Source organism: Macaca fascicularis, chromosome 1 (genome assembly GCF_037993035.2).
Source record: "Macaca fascicularis isolate 582-1 chromosome 1, T2T-MFA8v1.1".
NCBI lineage: Eukaryota > Metazoa > Chordata > Mammalia > Primates > Cercopithecidae > Macaca > Macaca fascicularis.
In genome coordinates, this window is record NC_088375.1 from 194,365,167 (window position 1) to 194,384,171 (window position 19,005).

Below are 19,005 nucleotides of genomic sequence, written 5' to 3' on the forward strand. Positions count from 1 at the left end.
GGTCTCGATCTCGACCTTGTGATCCACCCACCTCAGTCTCCCAAAGTGCTGGGATTACAGGCATGAGCTACCGCGCCTGGCCGATTTTATTCTTTTTTTCTGGCTAAATAGTATTCCATTGTGCATATATGCCACATTTTCTTCATCCATTCATCGTTGTTAGACACCTAGATTGATTCCATATCTTGGCTATTGTGAATAGTGATGCAACAAATATGGGGATGCAGATATATCTTTGATATGTTTATTTCCTTTTATTTGGATAAGTGCCCCAGTGAGATTGCTGGATCATATAATTCTATTTGTAGTTCTTAAAGGAACCTCCATAGTGTTCTCCGCAGTGTCTGTACTAATTTGCATTCCCACCAACAGTGTAAGAGTTCCGTTTTGTCCACATCCTCACGGGCATTTCTTATTTTTTTCTTTTTGATAATAGCTATCCTGAGGTGAGATGATACTTCATTGCAGTTTTGATCTGCGTTTCCCTTGATTAAGTGATGTCCAACATTTTTCATATATTTTTTGGTCATTTGTGTGTCTTCTTTTGAGAAATACCCAGATCTTTTTCCCACTTTTAATTGCATTGTTCATTTTTTTTGCTGTTGAGACATCTGAGTTCCTTGTATACGCTGGATATGAATTCTTTGTTGAATGAATAGTTTGCAAATATTTTATCCCATTCTGCAGGTTGTCTTTTCATTCCATTGTTTCCTTTGCTGTGCAGAAGCTTTTTAGTTTGATATAATACCATTTGTTTAGTTTTTGCTTTTGTTGTCTGTGCTTCTGAGGTCTTATTCATAAAATATTTCCCTAGACCAATATTCTGAAACATTTCCTCTACTTTTTCTTCTGGTAGTTTTATAGTTTCAGGTCCTATATTTAGGTCTTTAATCCATTTTGAGTTGATTTTTTTATAGGGTGAAAGATGAGACTCTAGTTTCATTCTTCGACATACTGATATCATTTTCTCAGCAGCATTTGTTGAAGAGACTGCTCTGTCCCCAAAAAGTGTTCTTGGCACGTTTGTCAAAAATTAGTTGGCTGTAGATATGTGATTAATTCCCGGTTTCTCTATTCTTTTGCATTCATTTATGTGTCTGTTTTTATGCCAGTACGAGGCTGTTTTGGTTACTACAGCTTTGTACTATATTGTGAAGTTAGGTAGTGTGATCCCTCTGGCTTTGTTCTTTCTGCTCAGGATTGCTTTGGCTATTTGAGGTCTTGTGTGTCTCCCTACAAATTTTAAGACATTTTTCTATTTCTGTGAAGGTTGTCACTGATGTTCTGATAGGGATAGCACTGAATCTGTAGATTGCCTTAGGTAGTACGGTCATTTTACAATATTAATTCTGATCCATGAGCATGTAATGTCTTTCCATTCGTTTGAATCCTCTTCAATTTATTTCATCAGTATTTTGTAGTTTTCCTCATGATGTCTTTCACCTCCTCAAATTTATTCCTCAATATTTACATATTTTTGGTAGCAATTTAAATGGGACTTCCTTCTTGACTTCCTTTTTGGCTAGTTTGTTGTTCATATATAGAAATGCTACTAATTGTTGTATTCCTATTCCTAGTTTGTTGACTGCTTTATTTATTATGGAAGGGTGCTAAATTTTGTCAAATGCTTTTTCCTGCATCAATTGACATAATTGCACACTTTCCTCCTTTCATTTGTTATATGGTATATAATATTGATTTTCCAATATTAAACCACTCTTGCATCCCAGGAATAAATCCCACTTGATCATGGTGCATATTCCTTTAATGTGCTGCTGAATTTGGTTTGTTAGTAGTTTTTGAGGATTTTTTGCATCAATATTCCTAAGAGATATTGGTCTGTTGTCTTTTCCTGTAGCGTTTTTGTCCGGCTTTGATGTCAGGTTAAGGCTGGCCTCATAGGATGAGTCAGAAAGTGTTACCTTATCTTGGCCAGGCATGGTGGCTCACACCTGTAATCCCAGCATTTTAGGAGGCCGAGGCGGGCAGAACACGAGATCAGGAGATCAAAACCATCCTGGCTAACACGGTGAAACCCCGTCTCTACTGAAAATACAAACAATTAGCCAGGCGTGGTGGTGGGCACCTGTAGTCCCAGCTACTCGGGGAGCTGAGGCAGGAGAATGGCGTGAACCAGGGAGGCAGAGCTTGCAGTGAGCCGAGATCCCACCACTGTACTCCAGCCTGGGCGACACAGCAAAGACTCTGTCTCAAAAAAAAAAAAAAAAAAAAAAGTGTTACCTTGTCTTCAATTTTTTGCAAAAGTTTGAGAACTCGTATTGCTTCTTCTTTAAATGTGTGGTAGAATTAACTAGTGAAGCCATCAAGTCCTGGGCTTTTGTCAAAGATTTTTGATTTCTGACTCAATCTCATTATTAGTTAATAGCACAGGACAATTCTCTGGGTGGCCTTGGAGCAACCTAGTTCTCTCCTCTTTCTCACTCATTCTTATTTTTTAAGAATAAGTGTAGCCGCAAGGCAAGGTAGCTCATACCTGTAATCCCAACACTTTGGAAGGCTGAGGCAGATGGATCAGCTGAGGTCAGGAGTTCAAGACCAACCTGGCCAACATAGTGAAACCCCAACTCTACAAATATACAAAAATTAGCCAGACATCATGGCGGGTGCCTATAATCCCAGCTACTCAGGAGGCTGAGGTGGGAGAATCACTTGAACCCAGGAGGCAGAGGTTGCAGTGAGGTGAGATCGTGCCATTGTACTCCAGCCCGGGTGACAGAGTGAGACTCCATCTCAGAAAAAAAAAAAAATTAAGTGTGGAATATGCTGGGAATGCAACATTCCAAGATAAAGGAGATGGGTGGAAGAGCCCAGGCTCTCTTCCTGTCCCCCACAGAAACACGATGCCCTTTAACATTTTAGCCCACTGTGTCATGTTGTTCCCATAGTTCCCATGGTATAAAACCCAGAGGAGCCAGGCACAGTGGCTTATGCCTGTAATCCCAGTACTTTGGGAGGCCGAGGTGGGCAGATCACTTGAGGTCAGGAGTTCGAGACCAGTCTGACCAACACGGTGAAACCCCGTCTCTACTAAAAATACAAAAATTAGCCAGGTGTCATGGCGGGTGCTTGTAATCCCAGGTGCTCGGGAGGCTGTGGCATGAGAATCACTTGAACCCAGGAGGCAGAGGTTGCAGTGACCCGAGATCGCACCACTGGACTCCAGCCTGGGAGACAGAGAAAGACCATCTCTCAAAAATAAATAAAAAATAAAACCCAGGGGGTGGGCACCTTTCTGGGGTCTCTCAGGTGCAGTGCACACGGGACATGACACATAGGCCTCCACCCACCCTGGGTAGCTTTCCTGAGTCTTTCAGATGGCTTGTCCTGAATCCTAGGCTTCTGTTGTCTCTTGATGTCTAACTGTAAGTAACAAATTCACTGCATTTAACTTGCTCTGTGTGTGTTCCATCTAACCAGACTTCTGAAAGTAACCAAGGTGCAATGAAACGGCTTTGACATATAGGTCTATCCAGATTTTCCCTTTCTTCATGAGTTAGTCCTAGTCTTAGTATGTTTATGTTGCTAGTATTTTGTCCATTTCATTTAGTTTATCCAATTTGTTGGCATACACTTATGCAAGTGTTTGGTTGAAGAACCAACTTTTTGTTTCATTGATTTTCTCTATTGTTTTTCTATTCATTATTTTGTTTATCTCTGCTCTCATCTTCATTATTTCCTTCCTTCTGATAACTTTGGGTTGAGTATTTATTTGAGAGATGGCGTCTCACTCTGTTGATTAGGTGGAGTGCAGTGGCATGATCATAGCTCACTGTCTGCAACTCCTGGGCTCAAGTGATCCTCCTGCCTCAGCCACCTGAGTAGCTGGGACTATAGGCATAAACCACCATGCCTGGTTAATTTTTGAATTTTTTGTAGGGACAGGGTCTTGCTTGGTTGCCCAGGTGAGTTTTGAAATACTAGCTTCAAGTGATGCTCCTACCTTCACAATCTCAAAGTGGCAGGATTACAGGCGTGAGCCACTGCACCTGGCCTCGTTCTTCTTTTTCTAGTTCCTTAAGCTGTAAAGTTAAGTTGTTGTTGATTTTTTTTTTTTTAAAGGCGGGTCTCACTCTGTCACCCAGGTGCTAGAGTGCAGTGGCATAATCATTGCTCACTACAGCCTCAAACTTCTGGGCTCAAGCAATCCTCCCCCTCAGCCTTCCTAGTAGCTAGGACTAGAAGTGCCCACCACCACACCTATCTAATTTTTAAATTTTTGTACAGACAGGGTCTCACGATGTTTCCCAGGCTAGTTGTGAACTAGTGGCCTCAAGTGATCCTCCCACCTTGGCCTCCCAAAGTTCTGGGATTATAGGCATGAGTCACTATGCTCAGTCTTGCAATTTATTAAAATAAGACAACAACGAAGACTGTCCCATTGATTGACTCTTCCCTTCACAAAGATTTCTCAGGCCAGGCGCGGTGGCTCACGCCTGTTATCTCAGCACTTTGGGAGGCCGAGGTGGGTGGATCACCTGAGGTCAGGAGTTTGAGACACGCCTGGCCACGATGAGGAAACCCCATCTTTACTAAAAATACAAAATTAGATGGGCGTGGTGCACATGCCTGTAATCCCAGCTGCTCAGGAGACTGAGGCAGGAGAATCGCTAGAACTGGGGAAGCAGAGGTTGCAATGAAGTGAGCTGTGACTGCACTCTAGCCTGGGCAACAGGAGCGAAACTGTGTCAAAAAAAAAAAAAAAAAGATTTCTCTGTAGCATGCAATATGCAGTGCCATTTGATAGCACTTTACCCCCATAGAACTTTTTTCAAAATTTGAGTTGGTCTTCTCAAAACTTGCCAGTGCTTTATCAACTCAGTTTATGTAATATTGTAAATCCTTTGTTGCCATTTCAACAATATTCACAGCATCTTCACCAGGAGCAGATTCCATCTCAAGAAACCACTTTATTTGCTCATCCATAAGAAGCAACTCCTTATCTGTTCAAGTTTTATCATGAGACTACAGCAATTCAGTCACATCTTCAGGTTCCACTTCTAATTCTAGTTGTCTTGGTTGGAGGTTAAAATCTCAACACTCTTTTTTAAGAATGTTGTTTTTTAGTTCATTCTACCAAACATTTAAAGAAGCAGCAATACCACTTCTTAAACTTTTGCAAAAAATTGAAGATAAGGTAACACTTTTTTTTTCTTAAGACAGAGTCTCGCTCTGTCGCCCAGGTTGGAGTGCAGTGGCGCAATCTTGGCTCACTGCAAGCCCCGCCTCCCGGGTTCACGCCATTCTCCTGCCTCAGCCTCCCAATTAGCTGGGACTACAGGAGCCCGCCACCATGCCTGGCTAACTTTTTGTATTTTTAGTAGAGATGGGGTTTCACCATGTTAGCCAGGATGGTCTCAATCTCCTGACCTCGTGATCCACCCACCTCGGGCTCCCAAAGTGCTGGGATTACAGGTAAGTCACAAAATATCAACATTCTTAATGGCATCTAAAATGACGACTCCTTTTCAGGTTTTCAATTTACTTTGCCCAAATCCATCAGAGGAATCTCTATCTATGGCAGCTACAGCCTTATGAAATATATTTCTTAAACAACAACACTTGAAATTAAAAATGACTCCTTGATCCATGGGCTGCAGAGTGGATGTTGTGTTAGAAGGCATGAAAACAATAATCTCCTTATGTATCTCCATCAGAACTCTTGGATGAACGGGTATACTATCAATGAGCAGTAAGTTTGAAAGGAATCTTTTTTTCTGAGCAGTTCTCAACAGTGGGCTTAAAATAGTCAGTCATCCATGCTGTAAACAGATGTGCTGTCATCCAGTGTATTAGTCAGGGTTCTCCAGAGGGACAGAATAGGATAGATGTACATATGAAGGGGAGTTTATTAAGGAGTACTGATGATCAAAAGGTAAAGTCCTAAGATAGGCCATCTGCAAGCTGAGGAGCGAGGAAGCCAGTCTGAGTCCCAAAACCTCAGAACCACCATGCCCCACTAATTTTTGTATTTTTAGTAGAGACACAGTTTCGCCATGTTGGCCAGGCTGGTCTTGAACTCCTGACCTCAAGCAACCCACCGACCTTGGCCTCCCAAAGCACTGGGATTACAGGAGTGAGCCACCATGCCCGGCCAAATACTAGACATTTTAATCTAATGTGGTAACTCTGGATATCAGATTTTCCCCATTCCTCAGGGTTTCTATTTTATTTCATTGTTTAGGCTGTGTCTGTCCCAAGAATCTGCATGAAATATAAACTTTTCTACTCAGGCCTTTTTTAATTCTGCACCTCCCCTCAGCATACATGGTGATTTTCTAGTTTCCCCATATATGCAGTTGCTTTTGAATGTCCTGGTCTTCAATGTCTTGCTCCCAAAAGGAGTTAAAAGAAAAATGAAGGAGGAAAAACTCAAGCTGTATGCAAACTGCTCCAGAAATATGTGCACAGCTGTAGCCATAGGACTGAGGGGTGAGGAACTGGTAGTTACTACTGTCCTAAGAGTTGAAATTGACCAAAATTAACTACAATTTATCATCTTCCCCTGGAAGTTGCAAAATTTCAATAGACTCCAGATTCCAAAATAGTTATATCAGATAGATTCTGCCAGTGCAGCTGCTGTCTAGGCTGGGAGACAGATTTCTGGTGCTTTCTATGCTGCCATTTTCTCCAAATCCTCTCTCCATTCTCCCCTTTCTTGCAGTCATAGAATTTAGTTTTGGTCAGGGCATATGCTTGCTGAGAATAAAAACTACACATCCCAACCTTTCTTGCAGTTAGCTATGACGAGGTGGCCAAATTTTGGCCAGTGGGCTCTAAGTGAAAGTAGTAGTACACATTTTAAAAGTGTCCTTAAAGGGGTGCCTTTCTGCTATTCCAACTTTATGCTGAATGTGTAATGGGTGACTGGATTTTGGCCAGCCATTTTGGACTATGAAGAAGATACATGTTTGTGTCAGAGAAACAAGAGGGAAGGAATCTGGGCTCTTGACATCATAGGGTGCCACACCAGTCCTGGACTAACTATAGTTAGGCTTCTTTTAAGTGAGAAATACACTTCTATTTTGTTTAACCACTATTGTTTTGGTGATTTCTATTATAAACAATTGATCCTAATCCCAATTAAGGTATTCAACTCATTTCCTGGCCCAGAAAACAATTTTTTAAAAATCAAGAAATAGCTTTGTTGTGACATCTCTTTTATCCACTCACTAAACAAACGTCCACCAGGGCTGTAATTTGGAGTTCAGACATGTTAGGCAGAATTCATAAGGGAGAGATGACATTATTAGACATGCGAAGGCTGAAACAGGAAGGTATTTGTTATAGAAAATGGCATCAGTGATTGTCTTAGTCATTTGAGATGCTATAACAAAACACCACAAGCTGAGTGGCTTATAAACAACAAAAATGTATTTCTCATAGTTTTGGGGGCACCTTCTCACTGTGTCCTCACATCATGGAAAGACTGAAGAGTTCCCTTGGAACTCTTTTATAAGGGCACCAATCCCATTCATGAGGGCTGTTCCCTCATTACCTAATCACCTCCCAAAGGCCCACCTCTTAATACTACCATATTGAGGGTTTGGATTTCAACATACTAATTTGAGGGGGCACAAACATTCATAAGCAGTGATCCTGGGGTGGTCCCAACTAACGATGTCTCAACTTATGAGAAACCCTAAGGTTATAACCAGAAGATGTTAACTTAAAATAAGGATTTGAAGTCTCAAGGAATTACTGAATTCTCAATAATGTCAGTATCTGAAAACAAATTTTCTTTTTCCTTTTTGAGACAGTTTTGCTCTGTTGCCCAGGCTGGAGTACAGTGGTGTGATCTCGGCTCACTGCAACCTCTGCCTTCTGGGTTCAAGTGATTCTCCTGCCTCAGCCTCCTGAGTAGCTTGGATTACAGGTGTGCACCACCACACCCAGCTAATTTTTGTATTTTTAGTAGAGATGGGGTTTCACCATGTTGGCCAGGCTGGTCTTCAACTCCTGACCTCAGGTGATTCGCCCACCTCAGCCTCCCAAAGTGCTGGGATTACAGGCCTGAGCCACTGCGCCCGTCCCTTTTTCCTGTTCTTAAAACTTCTGGTATAACTAAGATGATGCTATAGAACTTGAGCAAGTTCTTTTCTTGAAGACTATTAGCTTAATACTGTTTATCCCATAAGGTACAGCTTACTATGCTCCCAATTTAACTCTAAACTTACTAGGGCCTATAATAACATACAGTCCAGGAGGTTCAACAAGAAAACTTTCATAGCATAATGATTAAGAACATAAGTACTGCAGTCAGACATATCTAGGCTGCAGTCTACCACTTTCAAACAGTGGAACCCTGGAAACTTTTTTTTTTTTTTTTTTTTTTTTGCAGTAGCATGATCATAGCTCACTGTAACCTTGAATTCTTGGGTTCAAGTGATCCTCCTGCCTCAGCCTACCAAGTACCTAGGACTACAGGCATGCACCACCATGCCTAGATTTTTTTTTTTTTTGAGATGGGGTCTTGCTATGTTGCCCAGGCTGGTCTTTAACTTCTGTCCTCAAGTGATCTTCATACCTTGCCCTCCCAAAGTACTAAGATTACAGGTGTGAGCTACCACACCCAGCTAGGAAAATTATATAACCCTTCTAGGCCTCAGTTCCCTCGCTGGAGATAATGGATACAGATTTAATTACAATGTGCTTAGTACAGTGCCTGGCCATAAGAGTCACTCAGTAAAAAGTCATCATAAGATTTCAGGGTCCATAAGAAGAGTATGTGTAGTTAAGAAGGGCCTCCAGAGACAACCTACCTTATCTTCTACAGATGTCCAGGATTTACCAGCTCATGTATAGCATGGAATCATACTAACAACATTCACCATGTTCTGTTGGCTCTTAATGTTCCAGTTAATACAGAAAACTCTCCCCCTGCCAATTGCCCTCCCCATGCACTGACTTCTGCAAATTCTCCAGTAGTGTCACCACAAACAAGTCCTTATCTTCCAGGTGACATCTGTATCATTCCTTCCTCCAGCTTCTTTGATGATGTTTGTAGTTAAGAGCTCCACTGCCTTCTAAGATGCATTGGGATTCCTCTCCACTACCTTTACATTTTCCTTTAAATGTTAGTTTTCACCTTATAAAAAGGGTATCGTGCTGTATGTAATTTTTAGGACTTTTTTCACCTAATGTTGTGCTGCTAATATTCATGCATATTGTTTTATGTCACTGTAGCTCATTTGTTTTGGCTACTGTACATTATCCACTCTTCTGATGATGGGCACCTGGGTAGCTTCTAGGCTTTTGCTATTGTGAAACTGCCACAAAGTATATTCGTGTTCACATTTTCTATTGTACATGTATGTTTCTTACAGCATATACCCAGGAGTGTTACTGCTGGACTGTAATATGTGAATGTTAGATGTTACTTCATGTATTATTATTAAAGACAGAGTATCACTCTGTTGCCCAGGCTGGAGTGCAGCGGTGTGATCTCAGCTCACTGTAACCTCTGCCTACCCAGATCAAGCTATTCTCCTGTCTCAGCCTCCCAAGTAGCTGGGACTACAGGTGCACACCACCACCCCCGGCTAATTTTTGTATTTTTAGTAGAGATGGGCTTTCACCACATTGGTCAGGCTGGTCTTCAACTCCTGACCTCAGCTGATCCACCTACCTCAGCTTCCCAAAGTGCTGGGATTACAGGCGTGTGCCACTGCACCCAGCCATGTATTATGTTTTTCATATCTACTTCATCTTTCCTTGTCTCTTTGAGAATATTTATTACGTTTATGTTTTGGTCTGTTCATTCTGATTCAAAAATATGTTTATGTATGTATTTAAAGGCTTGGAATAACATGTACACAACTATGTATGGTGGCCATCTTTGAAGGACTGCAACTATGAAAAAACCATCAGTTCAACTGTCCCGGACAGCATTTCATTGTATTATGTAACTGTAGAAAGCCTTAATCAAGATAAAAATAGGGATGACTTATCAGAAACTGAAGAATTTTCTTAAGAAAGCAATGTTTACTGAAGGATACCTTCATTCCAGCCATGATGAGCATCTGTCTTCTTAGGCAATCATGGTGAAGCTCCAGGGTAGTATAACCCATCTCTCCCACTCATCCCTGAGCCTTGGTCCTGGACTGAATGTGGTTAGAGGTTGTGGAAATAAAAAAAGAACCAAAATAAGAACACTGTCCATAAAAGCCAAGCTCAGAGACTGGTCCTCTTTTGCTTAGGTACAGCAGGAGCAGGAAGGATCGACATTCTTGAAAGCATACCTTCTATTCATTTGGCTTTTTTGGCTTGGGGCCCCAGTGTAGAGCCGAGTACTCCACTGCCCTTTCTCCACTCACAAATGTCTGCATATGTACATGTCCGGCACTTCCAAGCCTCCTCCACATCGACTCCCTGGGGCTCTCGGTGGCCCATCCAGTAGGCCATATAATGCTGCACCTTGGCTCTCACCTCCTTCTCTTCAAAGGCTACAATCTCAGTACCCAGCACCGTGGCAGTCTCTTGGTGGATATACTCAATCTTCAAGATATCAATAACTGGGAGGTCTGACAGTGTTAGAGACAAGAAGACCAGTTCCATGAGGTCACCCAAAGATTTCACAGAGAAGCCTCCTTTCCGGGCATGCCTCAGCACTGATGGCCCGAGTGGCTTTTCTGGACACAACTTCGTGTGGTGGATTAAGCTAGCAGGGGTCACTTTACCTTGTACCATGGCATCAAAGATATATTTGTATAGGCTGACTTGAAAACAGTCTTTCTTTTTCTGAGCTTCCAGAGGGAGCATAGGGCGCCTGCGTGTCTTGAGTTCTGCCAGTTCCAGTTCCCCCTTGGCTGTATAGTGCAGCTCATCGATCACTCCAACAAGAAGTACACCCTCCACTTCCCCAAACACGGGAAACTCTCTGATGTGCCCTTCTGACTGCAGGGCAGGAATCATCAAAAGTATGTTCAGAAACTTAATTGCCCAAGCATCTTCTTTAGTGGTGACTGGGACAGTCACAAGATCATGAAGTTCTAGTTCTCTAGCTAGGTGTATGCTGGCACCAGTGTCCAAAACAGCTGCCTTCTCAGGTGCCAAAAAACCAGGAAGCTCCTTCCCATATGCCGTTTGCAGTTCACACCAGTTCTGAGTAGCCAGGTCAGTGACATACAAATATTTAAGGTGGAATCTCTCCATGGGTGATAAGATATCCAATCCTCTTTTCCAGTTTTGTAAGCTTATGGGTTTATCATCCTTCCCAAGGGATTCAGAAGATGGGCCAGGCATGTTAACTAAAGCATTTGACTCTTGGGCGTCTTCTAGGTCCAGAAACTCCAGGAATTCTGAGTCACTCAAGTCTGAGAACCCGGAGGCTTCTGCTGACACTGTCTCCTCTTCTCTTGTCTCTGCCATGGCACAGCTCTGGATTGGGCTAGAAGGGCCCTGCATAACATGTTAAAGAAATGCATTGTTCAAATAAAAACTTTCTCAAAAGCACTTTCAAATTTCAGTAAGATAAAAACAAAATCATGACAAATTATTGACTTATATTCTTTAAAAAAGCCAGTTTATTTATGACCAATTAGTAATGCCATACAGTTGTAGTACAGATATGTATTGCAATAGGGTTCCTTATATAATCCATATATATCACTTGGCAGAATTTTTCTTTTTTTTTTTTTTTTTTGAGACGGAGTCTCGCTCTGTCACCCAGGCTGGAGTGCAGTGGCGCGATCTCGGCTCACTGCAAGCTCCGCCTCCTGGGTTCACACCATTCTCCTGCTTCCACCTCCTGAGTAGCTGGGACTATAGGCACCCGCCACCATGCCCGGCTAATTTTTTGTATTTTTAGTAGAGACGGGGTTTCACCGTGTTAACCAGGATGGTCTCAATCTCCTGACCTCATGATCCACCCACCTCAGCCTCCCAAAGTGCTGGGATTACAGGCGTGAGCCACCACAGAATTTTTAAAGGGGAAAAATAATTTTATTCCTGGATCTTCCACTAACATACTGTGTGTGACTTTAAGCAAACCACCTTTCTTGGTCTCAGTTTCTTCAGATTTAAAAAGAAATTTGAGGCCGGGCAGGTGGCTCACGCCTGTAATCCCAGCCCTTTGGAAGACTGAGGTGGGCAGATCACTTGAGGTCAGGAGTTCAAGACCAACCTGGCTAACATGGTGAAACCCCATCTCTACTAAAAATACAAAAATTAGCTGAGTATGGTGGCACACACATGTATTCCTAGTTACTCGGGAGGCTGAGGCAGGAGAATTGCTTGAACAGGGAGATGGAGGTTGCAGTGAGCCGCGACTGTGCCACTGCACTCCAGCCTAGGTGACAGAGCAAGACTCTGTCTCAAGAAAAAGAAAAAAAAAAAAAAAAGGAGATTTGAGGTTTGCCTTTTCTGCTTCAAAATTCTATTAACTTGAAAGAGTATTTCATTATTTTAAGTGAATATACATCTTTGTAGGAACAATGTTTGAGAAGTTTACCAAGGGCCACCTTCTACAATTCCCTTGATACAAAGTCCTTGATGAGGAAAATGAACCTCAACTACAAACTGTTCCTTGAGAGAAAGTAGCTCTGCAATAACTGTTTTTAAATGCAGTTCAAGGAACCTAGTATGGCAAAATTCAAAGATCGACTATAGATAAATACGAATAAATATAGTCTAACACAAATTAATGCATGAAATAATAAGAGGATGTTACAGCAACACATGGAAATTAGTAGCTTGACTTCATAAATTATCCTCTTAATATTATAGAAATTGGGGCTGGGCGCGATGGCTCACACCTGTAATCCCAGCACTTTGGTAGGCTGAGGAGGGCGGATCATGAGGTCAGGAGATCGAGACCATCCTGGCTAACACGGTGACACCCCGTCTCTATTAAAAAAAATACAAAAAAATTAGCCAGGCATGGTGGTGGGTGCCTGTAGACCTAGCTACTCGGGAGGCTGAGGCAGGAGAATGGCGTGAACCGGGGAGGCGGAGCTTGCAGTGAGCCGAGATCGCACCACTGCATTCCAGCCTGGTTGACAGAGCAAGACTCTGTCTCAAAAAAAAAGTATATATATATTTATATATATATAGTGGTGTATATATATAAATATATATAATATATATTTATCATATTGTATATATAAAATATATAATATAAAAAATATATATATTTTAGAAATTGGTGTCTGTCACTAAACTGGGGTTTCCCATTAAGTTTATTTTCTCCCTCCACAAGAAACTAGCTTATAATGGGAAAAAAATCTGCCTATTAGAGATTAAAAACTCAAAATTTACTGCTATAACAGAGAGTATTTATTGTGTGGTTAATTATTGTGTGCCAGACACTGAGCCAAGTGTTTTACATCCAGTATCTCACTACCCTTTTTCTTTCAACTTTTTTTTTTTTTTTTTTTTTTTTGAGACGGAGTCTCGCTCTGCCGCCCAGGCTGGAGTGCAGTGGCCCGATCTCAGCTCACTGCAAGCTCCGCCTCCCGGGTTCACGCCATTCTCCTGCCTCAGCCTCCCGAGTAGTTGGGACTACAGGCGCCCGCCACCTCGCCCGGCTAGTTTTTTGTATTTTTTAGTAGAGACGGGGTTTCACCGTGTTAGCCAGGATGGTCTCGATCTCCTGACCTCGTGATCCGCCCGTCTCGGCCTCCCAAAGTGCTGGGATTACAGGCTTGAGCCACTGCGCCCGGCCTCAACTTTTTACTATAAAGATTTTCAAGGCCGGGTACAGTGGCTCAAGCCTATAATCCCAGCACTTTGGGAGGCCGAGGCAGGTAGATCACCTGGGGTCGGGAGTTTGAGACCAGCCTGGCCAACACATGGTGACACTTCATCTCCACTAAAAATATGAAAAATTAGCCAGGTGTGATGGCAGGTACCTGTAATCCCAGCTACTCGGGAGGCTGAGGGGGTAAAATTGATTGGACCTAGGAGGCGGAGGTTGCAGTGAGCTGAGATAGCACCACTGCACTCCAGCCTGGGCGGCAGAGTGAAGACTCCGTCTCAAAAAAAATAAAAATAAAAAAAAGATTTTCAAACATACAGAGAAGTAGAAAGAATAAAACAATGAACACCCATGTCCACACCATGTAGATGAACAACTGCTGACATTTTGCTGTATTTGCTTCTTGTGTGTGTACTTTTTTGTTTTGGCTGACCTATTTTGAAGTAAATTACAGACATCATAACACTTTAAAATCTAAATGTTTCAGCATACATTTCCAAATGGCATTCTTCATAACCACAATACTATCTTCCAAATGACATTCTCCTCATAACTACATTATCACATCTAACAAAATTAGTAATTCCTTAACATTCCGGTTCATATTTGAATTTCCCCAACTGTCCTCAAAATGTCCCAGATAGCTTTTCTTTAATCCAGGAAACAAAGACCACACATTATGTTTGATTGTTTTGTCTTTCAAGTATTTTTTAATCTTAAGAAACTAGGTGGCCGGGCACGGTGGTTCACACCTGTAATCCTGGCACTTTGGGAGGCCAAGGCGGGCAGATCACGAGGTCAGGAGATCGAGACCATCCTGGCTAACACAGTGAAACCCCATCTCTACTAAAAGTACAAAAAATTAGCCGGGCGTGGCAGCAGGCACCTATAGTTCCAGCTACTCAGAAGGCTGAGGTAGGAGAATGGCGTGAACCTAGGAGGCTGAGCTTGCAGTGAGCTGAGATCGCGCCACTGCACTCTAGCCTGGGCAACAGAGCAAGACTCCGTCTCAAAAAAAAAAAAAAGAAAAGAAACTAGGCAAATTATGAAGATACTCTTTTTAAGCCTTCCTCCTAACCCCACATATCTAACCTGCATAGAGAGTAAACAAAACAAGATGCAACCAGTCCACTAGTGTTTGACTTTGAGTGCCAGGAAAATAAATAATTTGACATAGAATTTAAGCTGATAGAGATAGCTATGAACCAAATGTCTCCTTCTTGTTATTCTATTATTCTAATAAGCAGAGAAATAAGTTGAACGCACCAACTCCTATGTCAAAGCGTAAGAAGTGATGCCCTGAAAACATCATTAATATCAATTGTGGTTGTGTTTAACTGATTTTCAAATAGTCTAAATGTCACTAATAAAAGAAAACATAGATAGCTAGAAGGAAAGTTATCTGCAATGAACACAAATAACACAATAGTAAGACTTTTGCTTATAGAGTATCCTATAAAGTTCTTGCTTTACAGGATATTTCAATAGTAACAAAACACAGAAGCTGTACATTTGCACAAGTGTTATAAACCGTAAATGTGCTTTAAATAATTTCAAGAAACTATTTCAACTATGAAGTCTCTGAAAATTGGTAACAATCTTTACCCTTCACTAAGAAACTAAAGTTAAAGCGCATTTGTAACATATATGCTATGAGGTTTTCATGGGGGGTAAGGGGGAACTCCAAGTCCAAATCAATTAATCATAAAATATTTTATTTCAAATATCTAGACCTGGCTGTCCAATATGGTAACCACTAGTAGCCACTAGCCATACGTGGCTACTTAAATTTAAATTAATTAAAATAAAACTCACTTCTCAGTTGCACTAGCCATGTATTAAATGCTCAGCAGGTACATCTGGCTGGTGGATACAGATAAGGCACAGATAGAGAACAGTTCCCTGATCACAGAAAGCTCTATTGAACAGCACAGAGTTAGACTATTTTCTGTGTACACATTAACTCCCCAAAGAGAGAGTAAGCTCCTGAAATGTATGGAGTTCCTACTTGTTTTACATACAACATTGAGAACAGGTAGTCCTAAACAGGGAAGTGAAATGTCTTTTGGAGAAGATACAAAGCGGGGCATTCTCTGTGAAAGTATTCATCTATAAGAATAAAACAGTACACTAAGAATGGATAACTGACACTCAGATGTGTGGCTGGGACTTTCCTACCCAGAAAAGAATCCAGAAGAGAGCATAATGCAGTGCATTGTGTCCCAAATTGTAGTTTGTATCTCTGACACGAGACGATTTTACATAGCGCATGGACTGACATTTTTAGATACACCTTAGAATAACTATACTGTTATTGGAGCAGCCATCAAATGGCTAATTTCACAGATATTGTTTCTTAGGACAAGTTTGATTTAACAAAAGTAAGTAAAAACATATAAGAATAATACAGGTAGTACACAGGTAGGGCAAAATTGTTAGGTAGTAAGTGAATGGCATGCTGGGAAATAGCATAATGCCAAGAGTCTGAGAGTCCTCCTACAGATCTGGATTCTGAACCTAATTCTGAGTGGTTCGGTAGCATTTAGTAGTATGCTACTTGCCTTTTGAGTAAGCTTGGACAAGGTTCTAGTTTTCCTTAAGTTATTGACACATCTTTAAAATACCTACTAACCCTACTCAGCTATCCGACCATTGAGTGATAACATATAGTACACATATTAGCACTCGATAAAGATAGATCTTGTTTTTCCCAAGTAAGAGATGAGAGAGTGTATCGATTCCCCCTGACAAAGAAGATTAAACTTTAGAAGAGAAGAAACTCTTATTCACCTGTGACTTAGTTGATCTCCCTCCTCACAGGGAAGGCCAGAATGCTGAAATGACAAGGCTAGGGAAGAGAAAGAAGTTTTGAAAGACCAGGTCTGCATTAAAGAACCTAAATTAGCAACTTAGGTCCTTGCTATCGTAGAACCGGAACTTCTGGTCCTTTCTTACCTGACCATTCCCATGTTGGGTGTTTTCTCCTCTCAGATTCACACTGCACAGACTGTTACCCACCCCAGTTACCCACCCCAGATCCTAGTCTACATAAGGCTCGCCTCTCTCCTGGGGCAAACTCTCTCCAAGATTTCTTCGTTTCCCCCGTACTCTGGATGCAGTGACGAGAAAGTAAAAGGGTCAAACATAACCAAGGTCCCCGAGGAGCTCCGAGATCAGTTCCCTCTTCCAGCTCCATTCTCTACCCAACAGATCAGGCAAGAGACCTTATGACAGCGGCTCTTTCTCTCTGATGGGCTCCTGCCTTCTGCGGAATTGCCGATGGCAACATCCTGACTTGAGTGCAGCCCGGACTTGTGGGCTGCGCGGGCGTTTGTCTTCAGCGGAGATCTTTCCTCTGGCCCTAAAGCACTGTCTCCCAGGGAGTGCCATGCATGCCCTAAAGTGTACTGCGCACTTCCTACAGTCCTGGCAGAGCCAGGAATGAGAGCAAGGAGTCGTCCACCTCGGGAAGGAGTCCCGGCCGACAGCACCGTGTTCCGAGGGCGAAGGTCCAGAACGGGAACCCGGCCTGCGAGGGGAGCCGCTCCCACCAAGGGAGGGGAACGCGGCGATCGCAGGAACAGAACCCTAGGCTCCGAAACGCAGCCTCCCACCCCATTCTCCGGCCTTCCCCTAACCTCGGATACTCCTCCGAACCTCGGACTCCACCTGGTTTCGCCGCGGCCTCGGAGCTGCTCCCGGACGCTCCCAGCGAGGAGACTGAAGAAGCCGGGCAGAGCGCGCTGCCGGAGCGGTCTACACTGCCTGCCCCGCCACTTGCAAAAAAGCCGCCCAGAGCCCAGTCCCAGAGTGCCCCGCGGCTGCCCACGGACCGCCTTCCCAGAGGCCTTCGCGGCGCCGCCTACCTCGCGAGCCTGCGGCTGGGGCGGAAATCTGTGTCTGTGGGCGGCGGAGAGTGCTGCTTATGGGAGGGCAGGTTTTGGGAGCTCGCTAAAGCCGGTCAGTCCCTGTGTTTGCGCCGCTGTCTGTGGGTCGTTTAATTCCGGGCGCAGCTGACCTGTAAGCTCCCTCTCTGTCAAGGTCTCCCAGTTACCACCAGGACAGTCCGAGCAAGGTCTGGGCCGGTCGCTGCCCCCGGTGAAGTGCCGCGTCTAGGCTTGGCCATCCGTGGATTCAGCATCCCCACCTTAGCACCTCCCGCCAGCTTTTCCAGTGAGAGCAAAACCACGAACTCACTTTTGAGAGATGCTGGCGCTTCCCTCATCAATATATATATATTTTTTCTGTTTGCTTACTTTTAACTAAACTTTTATTGATAAATATAACACAATTTTATTCTGAAATATAAAGCAAAGTGTAATTATTATGAACAGACAAGTCATTAGAGCGAAAAAAGAAGTGTCAGGTTCTTCGCAGATACACTTCCTGAGAAAACCACTAGCCCGACTTCTATGACACTTTGCTTTTCTTATATTTATTTATTTATTTATTTTTATCAAAAGCAGATACTTGATTCTTTGCTTTTCTTTACGGTTTATCACTTATACTTGAAAACTGGATTTGTGACAAAGGTGGTATCATACAGCCATGGAGAAAAGACGGTGTATTCAATGAAGGTTCTGACAATATGAAGGCCAGGCACGGTGGCTTACGCCTGTAATCCCAGAACTTTGGGAGGCCGTGGCGGGCGGATCACGAGGTTAAGAGATCGAGACCATCCTAGCCAACATGGTGAAACCCTGTCTCTACTAAAAAGTACAAAAATGACCTGGGTGTGGTGGCACACACCTGTAGTCCCAGCTACCCGGGAGGCTGAGGCAGGAGAGTCGCTTGAACCAGGAGGCAGAGGTTGCAGTGAGCAGAGATCACACCACTGCACTGCAGCCTGGGCAACAGAGGGAGACTCTGTCTCAAAAATAAATAAAACAAAACAAAACAAAAAAACAGGACCTCTCTCATTTCATCACAAAAATCAATTCCAGTTGGATTAAGACCTAAATGTGAAATCCTAAACTATAAAGCCTTTAGAATATAATATAGGAAAATATCTTTGGACTTAGAATGGGTAAATATTTTAAAACAAAAATAGAAAAACATTAAATTGGCCAGGCATGGTGGCTCATGCCTGTAATAGAAACACTTTGGGAGGCCCAGGTAGGCGGATCACTGGAGATCAGGAGTTGAGACCAGCCTGGCCAACATAGTGAAACCCCATTTCTAGTAAAAATACAAAAAATTAGCCAAGTTTGGTGGCAGGCGCCCATAATCTCAGCTACTTGGGAGGCCGAGGCGAGAGAATCACTTGAACCTGGGAGGCGGAGTTTGCAGTG

The 19,005-nt window shown here is 42.8% G+C and overlaps 1 protein-coding gene across 10 annotated transcripts; it reads right to left on the bottom strand.

Annotated features, from left to right (window-relative positions):
- Window positions 1–750: 750 nt before the first annotated feature.
- EXO5 (exonuclease 5) lies at window positions 751–17,495 on the bottom strand. Of its 10 annotated transcripts, XR_010579483.2 has the most exons (4): window positions 17,353–17,495; window positions 16,505–16,562; window positions 10,017–11,418; window positions 751–2,205 (listed from the first exon to the last, which is right to left on the bottom strand). XR_010579483.2 is itself a non-coding variant. In XM_005543824.5 (3 exons), the coding sequence occupies exon 3, from the start codon at window positions 11,386–11,388 to the stop codon at window positions 10,267–10,269; it is 1,122 nt and encodes a 373-aa protein (XP_005543881.1). In that variant the 5' UTR covers window positions 11,389–11,418; window positions 16,505–16,562; window positions 17,384–17,495; the 3' UTR covers window positions 9,733–10,266. The 10 variants fall into 10 exon arrangements, 8 of the variants coding, with proteins under 8 accessions (XP_005543881.1, XP_015293219.1, XP_005543876.1 ...); XR_012421930.1 differs by lacking the exon at window positions 16,505–16,562; XM_005543824.5 differs by lacking the exon at window positions 751–2,205 and having other exon boundaries at window positions 9,733–11,418; window positions 17,384–17,495.
- Window positions 17,496–19,005: the final 1,510 nt, after the last annotated feature.

Coding starts and splice junctions, on each gene's coding strand:
- EXO5 (XM_015437750.4), bottom strand. CDS start 11,388: ATGGCAGAGACAAGAGAAGAGGAGACAGTGTCAGCAGAAGCCTCCGGG.